Source organism: Diprion similis, chromosome 10 (assembly GCF_021155765.1).
Source record: "Diprion similis isolate iyDipSimi1 chromosome 10, iyDipSimi1.1, whole genome shotgun sequence".
Classification (NCBI taxonomy): Eukaryota; Metazoa; Arthropoda; class Insecta; order Hymenoptera; family Diprionidae; genus Diprion; species Diprion similis.
The window spans coordinates 1,922,313-1,939,495 of NC_060114.1; the positions used below are offsets into that span (position 1 = coordinate 1,922,313).

The 17,183-nt window shown below is 39.0% G+C and overlaps 2 protein-coding genes across 4 annotated transcripts in view; one reads left to right on the forward strand and one right to left on the reverse strand.

Annotated features, from left to right (window-relative positions):
• LOC124411590 (zinc finger protein 583-like) overlaps window positions 1-2,662 on the forward strand; it is a 48,974-nt gene extending 46,312 nt beyond the window's left edge. For all 3 annotated transcript variants that reach the window (XM_046890804.1, XM_046890805.1, XM_046890803.1), the window contains one exon: window positions 2,286-2,662. In XM_046890804.1, coding sequence (XP_046746760.1) covers window positions 2,286-2,534 — 249 coding nt within the window. In that variant the 3' untranslated portion in view covers window positions 2,535-2,662. The remainder of the gene's footprint in view (window positions 1-2,285) is intronic.
• Window positions 2,663-12,150: 9,488 nt separating this feature from the next.
• Window positions 12,151-16,131, reverse strand: LOC124411367 (uncharacterized protein K02A2.6-like). Its single transcript, XM_046890460.1, has one exon. It carries the CDS (start codon window positions 16,129-16,131, stop codon window positions 12,151-12,153), a length of 3,981 nt encoding a protein of 1,326 aa, XP_046746416.1.
• Between the last annotated feature and the right edge of the window lie 1,052 nt (window positions 16,132-17,183).

Below are 17,183 nucleotides of genomic sequence, written 5' to 3' on the forward strand. Positions count from 1 at the left end.
CCCTCTCCCTCTCCCTCTCCCGCTCTCTCTCTCTCTCTCTCTCTCTCTCTCTCTCTCTCTCTCTCTCTCTCTCTCTCTCTCTCTACCTCGCTCTCTACCTACAGAATGTCTATTTCGACTGGACTATTTCCCGTACATCACATGAAACCTTATACTCAATTAGATACTTTTACTTATTTTATGCAAATAATACAGTACTTCTTTGTTTTTTTTTTGTTTTTATTATAGTAAAATTTTCCCAAAACATTGTATGAAGGTAATTTTTTAAATTCTGTATTCCTTCTATTCCTTGGGCTTCCCGATTTGGAACAAACTTTCTAGACCAGTTGTCTACATCAGAAAAAATATAAAAAAGCACTTACGGATTAAATAAATGGGAATTACAGATTTGATTCCATTATTCATATAACATTGCAAGAATCTATCCTTCACATATTAAGCACATTCTCTATAATAAAAACCGTGATTACGTATTGCGAAAATCTGGAGTCTAATTGAGTGGATCAAGGGCACACTTCATAGAATCGAAAAACTCAGGATTTTTTGTGTTTCATCACTATAAAATATGTGCTGGTAAAGAAAAAAAAACACAAATTTGGACACAAACAAAAAATATAAACACATAATTTTAATTTGTTAAAATTTGAATTGCACTGCAAAAATGGTGGGGTCATCTCGAGGAGTACTTAGGTGCGTTTTTATACTATTCCTGATGTGGAAAACCTTCTTGAAAGCTTTAGAGAAATTGGGGAATCCAAAGTACAAAAGTTATATGGAAATAAAGGAAATGGTCCATAAGCCTTTTTTCATGAACGTTATGGAAATATTTCATCAAATTTTTTCCATATTCTTACATCACCGGAAGTATGCAGGGAATATTTGATGAGATGGGCCACTCAAGCCAGTCGAGATGACTCCGAGCGTGTCCGATGCTGACCGCTGTACGATGCCCCCCACCCCCCGAGTGCGAGTGGTCCGCTTCAAGAAATATTCCCTGTATGCAAGTAAGTAATCAATATTATGGAACAACTACGGATTGATTCCGAATTGAGGCTATGAACATAATATGTATCCTGCCCATTGTTGTACATGATGATGAACATCATCGAGGGTATTATTATCTAGATAAAGATGAGATTATTCACATACAACTTCATTTTGGTAAGATAAAAGATGATTCCCCGTGCAATTACCTTCATAAAAAATAAGGTTATCGTCATTTGAAAAAAGATTATGACAAAAAAGTGGAATGCTCAACAAACTGAGAAAAAAACTGTCAGTTCAAGAAACTATTTTTATGAGGGTGGGGAAAAAAATATGTTACTGCTGCAAATAATTTGTCGTTGAAGGACCGAAAAATTTGGTGGAATCAACTAGACAGAGTAAGTTTTTTCAAACAGCGAAAGATTCGCTTTGATCAATTGAAATTGAGTTCATGCAAAAACAGTGGATTGTGCACCAAGAGGACAAATAGGTCCTTTTTACGCGTAAGCGCTCGCCTACAGCTCATATCGAAAATACGCAACGCAAAGACTATCTCTATTGTGCATACAATATCTTATGTAACAAAAGTGTGATTTAAAAGTTTTTTTTCATAGCGGGATACAGAAAGGAGCACTTTGAAGTAGGTACTTGGACGTAAAAGTGCACTTTTACATACCCCGATGCTTTCTTGTATACTGTCGCTAAAACGATCACTATACAGAATGCAGGCAAAAAAAGATACGTGAAGCATACTAGTGTAGCAAAACATATTTTTTTCCTTCACTGCAAAAAAAATATAGATTTAACTTGAATATTGTTTTTTTTTCAATGCTGTAGACTGCGACGAGTTTCTTTCAGGAAGACGTTGCTATTGAATTATTGATTACCACAAAATTATGTCAGAGTTTTGACACCGAATGGCGTCGCCTATGTTTCAGTAAGGTGTTCATCTTATATTTAAATTGTAAAAAAAAGATGACGATGAAAACCAGATTTATCTAAATGAAGATGTAAAATGAACTCATTTTTCCTTCATAAGGCAAAACATGAAGTGAATTTACCTAAGATAATTATTTTAGATAAAATCATCTACAAAACGTACAAGACTGATCCTATCCATGTTGAAAACAGTATAATCGTAACACTACTCGTGACAAAAGCCTTTAAAGCTAAGTTGTCCTCTTACTCTTCAAATGCGGTAATCGATGCCAAATACCTTCACAAAAGGAACAGAACTAGGAGCGCCTCAGTAGCACAGCTGTTGAAATTGCTCGATCCTCTTATTTATTATTTATGTTTAGGTGATACAAGCCGTTTCCCATACTTCGGTGGCGCAACCAATTGTCGTGCAAACGATTCCAACAACAGGAATACAAAACCATCAAACACAAGTACCAGTAACTGTGCAAGAAACTGGGCCCAGGGAGAGAAGTTCGACCTTCTACAACGCTGTTCCTTCAGCACTGCAAAACTTCTTACCTCCAAATTTGCCATACAATTTTTACAATATATCCAATGCAAGTGATAGTAATCTTACCCAAAACAGGTAAAAGTTGGTGATTACGTCTTACTGTTATTAAAAAAAAAATTGCGTATGCAAAGTGTCGAAGAATACTTCAGATATAATTCAATCTGAAGTATAATCACACCGAACTTTTGCTAGCACATGACACCGTACTTCCTTATAACAACATTCTCGTTTATGATACCTTGGTTTTCATAATACTAATTGTGAATTACGTTCTAGCCATGCACTGATCTAAAACACTTTATGCTAATCAGACTGAGTAATTATTACAGACCTTTTTTTATTCCCGTTAGGATTCCGTTTGTAAAATTTGTCCATTGCATTGATTTTTTATGAAATTTTATTTTATATTTAATCTAAAAAAAAACTTTATTTCGGACATTCTACAAACAGATTCTGAAGATGATTGAAAATGATTTGTTTGTATTTGTGCTATGGAAAGTAAGTCAACTTTTCTGACCAGTAGGTATTGATTAATATACATTAAGGCTTTAACATTGTAAGAATGTTTGTAGACAAATATTCGGGAAGAGAAATAAAGGCAACAAAGTTTGAATTTTTGATCGTCCGTTTTTATTTTCTTTACCGCATGTGAAGAAAGTGTGTATGAATTTTCGTTCGCTGCACAAGGTAAAATACTTTGTAACTCAGACAGATTACAGAATGGCAGTTTAAATGTCATTCTGTTTCGAAAATTGGCTGTATGCGTATTCTAAATCTTATTTAACGCGTTGATATTTTTAAATGTGTGATAATCAGAATCACCGTATGGTTTCGTATATGAGTTAAAGTTTAAGTTTTATTCAGCAGCTACATATACGGAAAACGTTTACAGACACGGAACTATACATTTTCGTATATACTGTAACGTGGCATTTCAGAATGGCCCGTTACAAGGCTAAAAATCTGAAGGAAACTACTGAAAACGCGTCCCTGGCGGGGTACTCCAAGCAAGCTCGATACGATATAAGCGAAAAATACTAGATACTATGATTTTCTGTATAAATTTTGTAATCCCGCGCTTCGGCGCAAGCTAAACAGGTACCGCAACCACGATCATCGAGGGATCAACACGTTTCTTTGATTCACCGAGGGATCCACAACTACCGAAAACTACAGTTCCAGCTACCGACGAATTGAACTACCGTTCCGTAAACATGAATCTCCCGTACAACTTTGAATGCCTACTTTTTCGTATGCCGTAAGTTCGACGTTAAGGGCAGACCGCAGCCTGTCGTCCACCGACTTACCGGCCAGGAGCCGGACCGAACCCAAAACACTACGTCCAAAGTTGATAAAGCCCTCGTTCGGAGGATCGACGCAGCCTTCCCGTCAGTAAGGGCTACAATCATTGTGAGTCATGGTCCACGGACGATGAGGTGCTGTAAGCCGCCGTGTGACTGCATGGTTTTCGTGTTATATCGTGGGCAGTTGGCCACTGCCTAGACGACGAAGCCGGTGGAGGCAAACAATGTGGAGTTGCACTCCATCCGGTAACCTTCCGGAGGTAGCCTACGTACCTGCCTTCGTGGAGGGAACCCCCAATGACAGGCAACCTGGACCGTACAACGCAGCAGACGAAGAAAAGTACGTGTGATGTCAACTACACTCATCTAGCGGTAATCGTCGACAACGCGTAGCCGATATTCGCCAGAGGGAATATACTGTCTATTGCTACCGTTATCTTTACTTTTCTTTACTAGTATTGCCTATCGCTTTGTATCGTATCGCTTGTTTTATATTATTTGTTTTGTGCATGAAATTTCGTATCGTATATCGAGCTACTTGGAGTACAGCTGAGCGTAGATTAAGCCGCTAAATACTACCGCACTTTTGTTCTATCGCTTATTATTGATTTACATTTATTATTACCTTGTAATATTTTCTTGTTTCCCGAATATCGTATCTTTGTGTTATCTTAAGTTGCTTATTGTAACAGGTGTATTTAGTGTAATATTTTGACCTTGCAATCCCTTCTCTAAATCTCTCAGTCTCGTATAATTTTTGTATTCTCTCTCGTTACTGTAATTTCGAATTTCCTTGTTAATTTAATATCGTACTTTTGACTGTTGTAAATTATCGATTCACTCGCCGTGAATAATTCTCTCGTATATGCTACCGATATTTGTGAATTGTATATCACTTTCAATCTTTCTCGCTAATTACCGTTTGTCGTAATTTAAATATTATTTTCTTGTCACTATCGTTCTAAGCTACCGTCGATTCCGTCAACTACCGATTTTCGCTAAAGTCTCACTCTTGCTTTAATTTAGCAAATTAACAGTTCTCGTAGTGTTGCTTTTGAAATTTGGGTAAAACCACGTCGCCCAGTGACGTCTAGTTTAAGTAGACTTTTTTGAATTATGTCGCTTCTCTCGACCTACGATTAATTTCTTCTGTTAACTATTATTTTGTACGAATTATCGCTTAGCTTCTTTTATCGAAAATCTTGTAAATTCCTCACGTTGACTAATTATCTTTTGTTAACTTTCTGTAACAAATTGACTAACCTACCGCTTATGAACTGATTGATAATACACGATTGATTAACTTGTTAATTTACTTGATTCGAGCTTATTTCTTGATTTCTTTATTTTCCTTATTTTCGTAACTGTTGTAACTGCCTTTGGATACCGCCACTCTACCAGTTCGTGTGAGTACTTGAGCCTACCCAGCCATACAACGGGTTCTCTAATTATTATTATCGTATCGTATCTTCCCTTTTCTCTAAAATTGACGCTGAAGCGTCTGGCGCCCAACGAGTATATTTTCGTATCTTTAAATATCGTATCGAATAATTGGAGAATCGCGCCAAAGTGCTAACGGTAAGTCCTCGTCAGAGGGTAACAGAATTTAGCGTTACAATACATATAGCACTTTCATGTGAAAATAATATGTATTTTAAAAATATTGAAACTGTAATCAATTTAGTCAGATTTTTTTTCAACATTATAAAAACGTAATGTCCACACAGAAAGGTGACATTCGTAATGTTTTTGTAATATTTATATTAAATGTTGATGTTTATACTTATATTTCTACAATTTTTCTAAGAGAAAAAAACGAATACGTATCAAAATTCGACAGGATGAATCTGATTTCAAAACTTTCATCACATTACAATTTTTGTTACCGTACTCGACATTTTTTACAGTGAAAAATCAGATTGATTGATTATATTTCATGTTGTAACTCGAACTTCGAATCCTGTGGTCCTCCTGTTTGGACATTCTACGCTATTCGATCGGCTAAAAATTAACACTTATTGACTAACGCCAAGAAATGAGGCTAATAAGTCGTCGCGAATAATTCGTATTTTGATGCAGAATCGAAATCAAGATTCATTAGGATTTTTAGAAATTTTTTATAATTCAAAATTAAATACTGAATGTTTTCAGGAATAAGTATTTCGGCGCGAGAGTCTAGACTGCTAGTGCTTGGCACACGTGTCATTATTGTTTAGGTTGTCTAATATTTGAATAACAATTTCAACTTTAGAGTTGCCAAGCCATTGGCTTTGTTGATCACATAGCCATGTGAGATGTTTATACGCATTTCGAATCGTACTTCGGTCTTTTTTACTGACCTGGACTTGTGGTTACGAATTTAACGTAGAATCCTTGCTATTAAGAGCATGTAGCACTTCTATCTTTACCGACCGAGTAAACTCACCCTTTTCTTCCTATATTCAATATACAAAGGAACAGAAAGCGTTCAAATTTCGACGGTGCGTCGTTCTTTTGTAGCGGAATTCAGGAAAATTACTTAGAATCCGAAAATTGTAAAAAAATGTGTGGTTTTTTTAAACGCATCACTATTCCCACATTTTCCGCATTTCAGGGGCCAAAAATGCATACCTGAAATACTTTCCGCAATTTCGGACATAATGAGAAATAAAATGAGCCATCGTGAGACTATTTCCATGCAATATTGAAGTCGCTACACGAAAACTAGGAATTACAATAAGTTCGTAAATAAAAGATGCTCTTACGATCAGCCGGGCGCACAATCGCGCGTTCCTTAGTTGACGTGGTCGCCGGCGTCGCTGCAGCATGACGTGTGAATATCTTGAGTGATACTGTCACAGACAGTAACAATAGGACAACCAGATAAAAAATAAATTTTACTGAAAGATATTAGAAAAATTCATTTGCACCATGTAAATTTTCTTGCGTGTATCAGAATTTATATAATTGTACAAATCGTCGCGGTGAAAAATTTCCTGCTCAATCCCGTAAATTTATCAGATTATTTAACAGAATGACACTTATTTAGAGGTCTAGAATAAACAAATGCGGTTTCGACAGGATTATAATGAAGTCAGAATCTAAGGCCGCGAGCAGAAATAAGCCTGTTTCTTTCTTATAAAAATTAATTTTTATATCTAAAGTTATGAGGATATTCGTAATTAATTATACTTAAAAGTTATTGTATTGTTTCTTTCCTACAAAATAAATTTCGGGCGCGCAAAATTCAAATCTTGCCCTGGGCTCCCATGACTTTAACTACGACACAGGCACATACCATGGGAATTATATAGGGCATAACAAAAAAAAAATCAACGAGAATGACGAAATTACAAGATATCATCACACACAACAAAGAATAAGGAAGTAATTCTTAAAATAAGATAATAAACACACGAAAACCCGAGAAGATTTTCATCGGGGGGAAGGGCCGATAATGGCAGCTTTGACTGATTGTATCGTCATCACACGAAGTTATTTCACTTGGTAAAATCAAAGAAAATAGTAAGAACTCAGGGAGTCGGGCGGTAACGAAAGCTTAATTACAAACCAAAGGTGTTAATTATCCATACAGGAAACAAACATAAGGTGGTAACACAGCGATATGCAACAGGCATTAATCACAACCGAAATAGGGATACGTCTACTCGTGACTGTAACAGGACGAAAAATGATACTATCATGGTATTCTGCTCCCTTTTTCGGAAGTGTCGTCAAAACAAGAAACAGAAGACAGTCGGGAGATGGCGTTATTGCGTGACTCAAGAAGACGCTCAGCTGTTTCTTTGCCGATGTTTTAGCTAAGAAAGCTGCCTCCGAAAATCTAATATCAAATGTGGATATTCCCTTTTCGGACTTGTTTTGCACTTTTAAAGCAAGGTGTACGGGTAAGAACCTATCCAAGTTATTAGCTGTTAGTGAAAACAAAGGTACTCGTAAAGTCATTTTCATAACTTTTTCAATACTGCCAAGAAGACCTGGTTCCATGAAATCAAAGCGCTTAAAAAAATTATGGCTGTGCTTAATAAGATATGAAGTGGCTGCAATAGTACAAACGGTATAAGTCTATTTAGGTTGGAATGGTGAAAACGCAAAATGGAAATGTGATATTTGCGATGACTGTCGAACACATTTTCTGGCAATACCACTCATACCAGATTGTAAAAAATGAAATGCTTAGGAGATTTAGGAAGCTCCAAATATCCAAGCATTTCTCCATAGACCCTCTTTTAAGGAGGTTTGATGATGAGATTGTTGATATCGTATCTAATTTTATAATAAAAAGTAAGTTTATGATTAAAGAATCTCTAGTGATGTAAGTTTCCTCAGTGGTTTGGTGAAAATAGCTATAGAAGAAGAAGAACAAAAAGAACGGGGGAAGGGGGGAGGCAAATTTACGATTAGAAACAAAGAGTCTCCTGCAACTTGTCAATAACCGCATGCATTTGCAATATGTAAAAAGAAGCTGTATATTTAAATGTATTTATTATACAATACTTATAGTGCCTTCGCTACAACGGGTTTGTATAGACTTTTAGGTTAAAGAAACAGTTCTCCATTTTGTAAAACCTTCCATATCTGTGTTATGACTGGTATTCCGACAAAGGCCTATAAACGAAGACTACTACTGCTACTCCCGGGAAAAAAAGCCAGGTCTGACCATATACTTAAATATGATCATATAGGTATGATTAGTAGCAATAGTATGTTGGTTCTGGCTCACCGCGTGTGCGTGTGTCCGCGCGAGGTGTGTGTGTGTGTGTGTGATCGTGGTTCTCAACCACCCCCGCTGTTTACCGTGGATATGTTGGTTCTGGCTCACCGCGTGTGGTGTGTGTGCGTGTGACCGCCCCGTGGTTCTCAACCCGTGGTTCTCAACCACCCCCGGTGTTCTCAACCCTCCCGTGTGTTACCACCAGTGGGTGATTACCAACAGTAAGTGCAATGTCGATGCAATGGTAAGTAGAACCCTCGCTAGTGTCACCGCCACCCCAAACTTACGACGCCTGGCCAGCTGCCCAATTACGGTGCATACACTTTCGATGTCAGTTTTCCTTAAATCTCACGTACACCTCGCGAATCTGCTATTTCTGCATCCACCTGCCCTTACTAGCACGAGAGTCTTGCTGCAGATGCTCACAGTCTGATTTTCAGTGCAAATCATTTTCTGATTTTCATATTCTTGCGGATTGTGGGTTTTTACCGCTAAGAAATGACATGTACCCCGTGTGTGAAAATCAATAAAAACTATTTAGTGGTACAATAATTTTTATTTTTGTCTCTAGCAGTATTGTCCGAAAGTATTTCGCAACGACATTCTTATACCATTCGCTCCCGCATTAACATTTGCTTAATTCCCACCGTTCAAAAGGTCACCCATGTCAATACATTGTCTTGCAGTCAGCAATTATACAACGCTTCTGCTACCTCAAAAAACCGCTAAAAGGCTGTCCCCCACTCTTCACAACAATATAAAAATGCCGCACTGCTGTCGCGCATCCTCACAATGTATTACTACAAGTTCGTCGCCTATCAGTTCTACGCTTGCGATATATTTTAAGGTGGTAATCCATTTTTTCATTCACCAATTTTTCTGAGCGTGCGTCATCAGTGCTATAAGCAACTCATACGTGATCATTCAATCAGACCGCGATCCCTAGGAACCGCGTATTTTAAATCAACGTGCAGCAACTTGATTGATTTTCCACAATATTGTCACAAGTGTTACATTTCCCTGCTCACGCAATCTGACGAGCCGGCTCGTTGCGAACCACGCATCCCATTACAGTCATCAGTGATATTCAGATTCGAAGACATCGAGTGGGAACCAATCTACTCTTTCCACCAGGATCTCTCTGTAGTCGATGAATATATCTACGTCAGAGCTGCTGATGAAAACTAAAGCATAATTGCTAATACTTTGCGCGAAGAGTACCTGCGGTTTCAATCTTACATTATATCACGAGTGCTTATCATATAATTGCAGCGACAGTTAGCTACTGGCAGCTAAAAAAAATTTGGAGGCGCAATGGCAAACTGGTTTGACGAGGTTCATGCTATAATCGATAAATTAGACATCGCATTCCAGCGACTGACCACAGACTTCAACGAAAATCTCGCTTTGCAGTGGAACACTAATAGTTTTAGATTTCTCAAAACCCTGAACGACTTGTATAGAGATCGAACCACCAGTTTTGCTGATAAACGAAAGATTCAGACTCTCATTGTTAAATTGATGTCTCAACGCGCTGTGTTAAACCCTTCAATTCGAGGTGGCTCAGACGATGCTCCAGCAGTTCAATGGTATGATTTGGAATCTGCGTTCAAGAACCGTTTGATCATCGGAGTAATCACCAACTTTCGAATCAGCGATTTAAAACTATTCCTCACAGCTGCATACACCGTGATTTTCAACAAACTCAGCACATTGCTTCATGAACATCATCATCTCGAAGTCAACACCACGATATCTGCAACTTTTGCCTGGATGTGAAATCTGAAACAAAATTCTTCCATACGAAGAACGCAACTCTTCAAACAACCTCGAATCTTGCGGACTGGTACGATGAGTATGTTGCATCACCTCTGCTTGTCCAAATCGAAGAATTTCAGGAGCGCGACAGTGGCTGGGCCTTGATCAGTATAGATAATTTATTAATTAACATTAATAAGTATGAGCCGTTGGTAGGTTCGGCATGGATAAACTTGCCGAGCGATATTAAGAATAAAAAGGCTGTGGTTAACGTTCAAAATGTCGATAACGCTTATTTTGCTTGGGCTTACGTATCCGGTCGACATCCCGCCGCAAAAAACGTCAGTCGAGTAAGTTTCTATCCCCATTACAATCAAGTATTCAATTTCACTGGCATCAAATTTCCCACAGAATTAAATGATATTTCGAAATTTGAAAAACTCAATAATATTTCCGTGAATGTATATATTTTGGAGAAACGGGGCAAGCGACATCAAGTCTTGCCACTATATACTCATCAGTCGACATGAAAATCCACTAACCGAACACATTAACTTGCTCATGCTACACGATGAAAGCCTTGGTGACGAATTCTCCAGCGAAAGAACACACTTCTGTTGGATTAAAAATTTATCGCGACTAGTTAATCATCAATTGAATGCACGTACAAATGCAATTCACGTTTGTAATCGATGTTTACATTTTTTTTACACTGAGACCAAATTGCTCGCGCATAGGCTAGACTGCAGTCCAGATAAACCTTGTAAACTCACGCTTCCTGCTCAGTCCAACAAGTGGTTCAAATTTGAGAATTACTCGAACAAAATGCAAGTACCGTACATAGTTTACTCAGATTTTGAGTGTTTGCTGGAGAATTCCTCACAGTTTTCCGCATCATCGCATACAAATATCTATCAGAAACTGTACCTTACAGCGTAGGTTATTATTTTAAATGTAGTCACGATGAGTCGCTATCATATTACACTTCATATCGAGGTGTCGATTGCCAGAAATGGTTAGCTCATCAATTGCATGGAATCGCAGTCAGGGTAGCCGAATACTTCAATAAAAAGAAATCGATGTATGAATTGACAAATCAACAACAGACTGAATTCGGGAACGCGGAAGTATATCACATTTGCGAGCAAAAATTTCTGCATCTAAATGATCGCGTGATGTATGTTCGTGGACATGCAGGGATTTATTCGCGTTGGGAATAAATTCGTGGCTAAAGAAGTTTCATTTTATGAAAACTTATCAAAGACCATGAGCCATTACATATTTCGTGATCCGTACGCCTGGAACCTATTGTCGGATGAACTGCGACATCAAGTGAAGTATCTTACACATAATCATCATGGATTTCGATGGACTGATGGTTTTACGACTTATGGCAACTTGAGGAGGATTATGCGCGATCACCTGGGCAGAACGCCGCTGGTGCTTGTCAAGGGATTGGAAAAAAATTCGTTGGTTGGAGGAATATGTGAAAAATTTGAATGCAGTGGACATGATGGAACTGGGCTGCCCGGCGATTGGAATGTTGCGGAAATCCTACGATACGAAGATTGTCGATTGCAGCTTTCATGCAGGGATTTGCGCGTTTGAAAACGTGCAACTCATGAGACTTTGGTACAACGAAAATCAGGATAAGAGTATCTGCGACGAATGAAAAACATGTATACTGATTGTTATGTGTAGGATCTTAACGGGTCAAATAAATGAACCAGACACCGACGTGAATTTAATCAGTCACCGGCTCTGCCGCCATATATATTCTGTTCGCCTCCTACCACCCTATTGCTTATCTTTGTCCCTAGGCCTAGTCCTAGTTCTTTTTATTTTTTATTCTTACTAGCTATATACGACAATCCCTTCTTTGATTTGAAATTGAAAATAGCTGTTTACATCATACATTGTTAATTTAATATATAGTCGTCAAATCTGGGTGGCTTCTTCGTTGTCCTTGTCATTCTCCGTGGTTCGTCTTGAAATGTCGACGCCTCGACAGTTTCTGGTATTTCGTTCTCTCCGGTTTGCTGTGTATCTTCTTTGGTAATTATTTCCTTTGATTCGTTCTTGGGTTCTTGCGGTCTAGTCACATACTGTTTGAATTGTGTATTGTTTCTTCGGTATTTGACTCCTTCAGGTGTTTCAGCTATTATTGAGTTTCCCTGCTTCTGTGTTACTTTCATCGGTGTCGGTTTATATGTTGTCGATAACTTATTTTCTTTTGGTTGCTGCATCAATACTATATCCCCTTCTTTAATTTCGCTTTCTTTAGCGTGTCGTTTTTCATCTGCGTCTCTTCTCCCTTTATCTTTCTTGAGCAGACCTCTGTCTCGAACCTCTTCGTCGTCGTTCTGGGTTGTCATGAGTGTGATATCTGGTATTTTTGACCTGATTTTCCTGTTGAACATGAGTTCCGCCGGAGCAACTCCCGTTACTGAATGAGGTGTTGTTCGATAGGCTTGCAGGTATGTAATCAATTCTTCTTTCCAGTCTCTATTTGTTGCTTGTGCGATTTTCAGCCTTTTCAGGATAGATCTATTTTGTCGTTCCACTTCGCCATTTGCTTGTGGCCAAAATGGAGTTGTATGGTGATGGTGTATTACATTTTCTGCGAAGAACGTCTTCAGTCGGTGATCGATGAATGTTCGGCCATTGTCACTGATGATTGTGTTAGGTATCCCAAAACGAGCGAACATTATCTTTAGCTTTTCTATTAGTTTGTCGGCTGTTATCGTCTTCATCAGTTCTATTTCAAAGAATCTGCTGTAGTAGTCTACGACTACTAGAATGTTGTGACCTGATGGCAATGGTCCCATGAAATCCATGCTGATGACCTCCCATGGTCGTGTCGGTAATTTTCGTCTAGTCATTGGTTCAGGTGGATCCGGTGCTCCTACTAGCTGACACCCGTGGCACGATTTGCACCATTGTTCGACATCTTTATTGACGGTCGCCCACCATACTTTTGTTCTGAGTCTTTGTTTCATGCCGACCATCCCAATATGTCCTTCATGTGCTAATTGAAGCGCTTTTCCAGTTAAGCTTTTGGGTAAAATAATTCTCGTTCCTCGGACGATGATGTCATCCACGATCCCTAACTCATTTTGTATGAGTTCATATCTTCGTTGAAACTTTCCCCATTTATTTGTTTGTAGACTAGTCCGTAATTCGTTGAGTTCATCATCTAGTTTTGTTTCCGTCCGTATTTCTTCGTAGTCCATGGCCTTGGGCACTGCTGCTTCGATGATTGCTCTGGTAATATGATCTGCTGTGCTTTCTCTTGGTTCCTGTTTCGTTGTATCTAACAACCTGGATAATGGATCAGCAATGTTCGACTTTCCTGGCTTATATCGTACTTGATATTTATAGCATTGTAGTCTTAATACCCATCTTTCTATCCTAGCACATGGTTTAGATTTAGGTCCAAATATTAATTCTAGAGGCTTATGGTCTGTAATTAGTTCAAACTCCTTACCGTATAGGTACATATGGAATTTCTCACAAGCCCATACCAGTGCCAATGCCTCTTTTTCTGTCTGTGAGTATCGTTTTTCGACTTCTGTTAATGCTTTGCTGGCATATTTTATTACTCTTGGTCCATCCTTTAGTTTTTGAATTAGTACTGCTCCTAGTCCCACCGGGCTCGCATCTGCTATTACTTGAGTCTCCGCATCTTTGTCGTAGAATCCTAATACTGTTGGTTCTACCATTATTTCCTTTAGTTTTTTAAAAGCTTGTTCTTGTCTCTCAGCCCATTTGAACGGAGTTTCTTTTCTTGTGAGCTTCCACAGCGGTTCACTTACTGTTGCAAAGTCCGGGATGAATCTTGCCGAAAAGTTCACCAATCCTAGAAAACTCCTTGTTTCCCCTGCGTTTTCCGGAGTCCTGAATTCCAATATCTCCCTTTGATTGTTGTCTGAGGGACATATTCCTTTCCGTGACAGGTGATGTCCTAGGAATTTCAGTTCCGTTTGTCTGAACTTACATTTGCTGCTGTTCAGTGTCAGTCCTTTGTCGATTAGTACTTGTAGTGTTTTCCTTAGTTTTTCGTCATGCTCTTGTTTACTTTTCCCATGCACGACAATATCATCGAAATAGCTGACTACTCCTTCGCATCCTTGCAGCACCTGCGTCAGTATTCGGTGATACATCTCTGGAGCGCAGCTAATACCAAACATCAGTCTTTTATATCTGAAGAGTCCCATGCTGGTACAAAATGTAGTAATCTGTCTTGAGTCTTCATGAAGTTCTATTTGATGATATGCCCATTTAATATCTAGCTTACTAAAATACTGACTTCCGTTCAGATCTTGTAGCACTTCATCTACCGTCGGAATTGGGTACCTCTCTCGTTCTATAGCTTCGTTTGCCCGTCGCATATCCACGCACATCCTCCAACCCTTTCCTTTCTTCGGTACAAGTTGAACTGGTGACACCCATGGTGTAGGTCCCTCTACCCTTTCGATTATATCGTTTTCCAATAGCTCGTTAACGATCGATTCCTGTGCCTCTCGAAGATTGTACGGCATTCTTCTCACAGGTTGCGCCACTGGTCTAATCTCTTTGTTAATAGGAATCTCTAACTGATAGTCTTTCAGTTTTCCTACGCCTTGGAATCCTTTTTTGAACTCTTCTTCGAAGTTTGGAATGTCCGGTTCTTCTATTGTGTTGATGTTTGTACCTATCTGAAGTACTCCCAATTGTACGGCTGTCTCTTTCCCTAGTAGAGCCTCTCCTTTGCCGTCTAGTACTATTATTTCAGTTTGGATAGTACTTCCGTTTCGTGTTCCTATTTCTGCTTTGAATGCTCCCATTAATTTTAGTGGACTATCGCTACCATATGCATATAATGTTCTTGCGGTTTGGTAAGACTTACATCGTATTCCTCTTTTCTTGAGTATTTCCCACTCTCCTCTGTCTATGATATTGCACGATGATCCCGAGTCAATTATGAAGTTAATCAGTATCCCTCCGACCTGAAGGGTTATGTTGTCCTCCGATCCACTTTTCTTCTGAACTGTTCTAATTGTAAATGCGTATTCGTCTTCTGATTCACGCTCTTTCGTATTTTCTTCATCGACTTGTCGAATGTTGTTCTTTCTCGTTTTCTTCTCGTCTAGGTTTTCTTCCTTCGTTTTGCACCTAGCCTTGAAATGTCCTTTTCTCCCACATTTCCCACATTCTTTATCCAATGCTGGGCAGTTCTTGTCTGTTCCTTTGTGTCCCGTGTATCCACACCTGAAACATCGTGGTCCTGTACTTTGGGATTTACTATCGCTTCGTCCCCTGGCGCTATCTGGTGCTTTGTTTCCAAATCTGCTGATCCTGTTGACACTTCCCGTCTCTGTCATCTCTACGGCCTGTTTGTATGACGTTTCCCATACTCTTGCGATGTCTGCAGTCTTCTGTAGGGTTAGGTCTCGTCCTTCTTTGAGCAATTTTCGTCTTAAATCGCTTGATTGTGTTTTTTCAATGATTTGGTCTCGGATCATTGGATCCTTCATGTCCCCAAATCCACAATTTTCTGCCTGTTGCCTTAGACGAATTATGAACTGGTCTGTTGTTTCATCGGTCTTTTGAGCTAATGCTCTGAACACGTGTCTTTCATACGGTTCATTTTTTGTTGGTTCAAAATATTCTGTCAATTTTTCTACCGCTCTCGTGTATGCGTTCTCTGTATCAGTCTCGTCAAGGTTTAATGAAAAATATATATCCTGTACTTCAAATCCCGCGGTATGTAGTAAGAGGTCCCTTTTTCTTATCTGATTTGTAGTATTCTTCGTACTTACGTACAATTCGAACCCTCTTAACCACCTTTTCCATTTAGCAGCAACTGCTGTGCCGCTTTCTTGCACAGAAAATGTTTCAAATTCGCGATGTGATGCCATCTTTTTTTTTTTTTTTTTTCTTTTTTTTTTTTTTGTTCCACGTTTCGCCTCGTGTTCGACGGTCACTTGCAAACACGCGTTCTCCTTTTTTTTTTTCTCTTTTTTCGTATTAAACTTTCTTCTTTTTCCGTATTAAAACCTTTCTTGTCGTCTTATTGTTTTTTTTTTTTTTTTTTTTTGTTTCACCTCGTCGCCAATGTAGGATCTTAACGGGTCAAATAAATGAACCAGACACGGACGTGAATTTAATCAGTCACCGGCTCTGCCGCCATATATATTCTGTTCGCCTCCTACCACCCTATTGCTTATCTTTGTCCCTAGGCCTAGTCCTAGTTCTTTTTATTTTTTATTCTTACTAGCTATATACGACATTATGAATAAAAAAGATCATATTTTAACAACGTTTTTTTATTCACTTAATACACGATTATCAATAAGGTTTGAATTTGTTTTTTTGAGTGGTTCGGCGTTTGCGTTCAGGTTTGCTGCCGGGGAGTTTGCGGATTCGGAAGATGACTTTCGCAGTCAGGTCACCCAAAAGCTGATATTCGGGAGAGCTTCGGTTGGTTGTGAACTGCATGTTGGACAGAGCGGTTCGCCACCAGTCAGTCTTACCAGTTCGTAGAATATCCTTGGTATTGTAGATTTTAATTTGGACGGTTACCTCGCCGTTGCCGGCGTCGTTGTTGAGAGAACAGGAATATGTATCGGTCAGTAGTTTGATCGATTCAGGAATACCAGTCTTCTGCTCGTTCTCCGGTAATACATCCCATTCGGGAAGCAGTTGACTCAAACCAAAGTCTCCGAGAAATGAGTTGTTCGATGCGGTGGGTGGCTCATCGAGTAAGTTTGTCTGTAAAAAATGCATTGGTGAGGATGCAATCAACGCTGACGGCACTGTATGGTATATTTACCAATTCTTGCAGTTCAGCCATTGCGTGTAGATCGTTCAGCTTGCAGAGTGAATGTGATATCAGGCGGCTTGTGGCGAAGTTTTTATATACCGGGGAAAATAGTGGGAGTACGACACAATGATATTCGTGGGGGCAATA

What these genes read in the sequence shown, in the direction of transcription:
- LOC124411367 (XM_046890460.1), bottom strand. Translation starts at nt 16,131, where the DNA reads ATGGCATCACATCGCGAATTTGAAACATTTTCTGTGCAAGAAAGCGGC.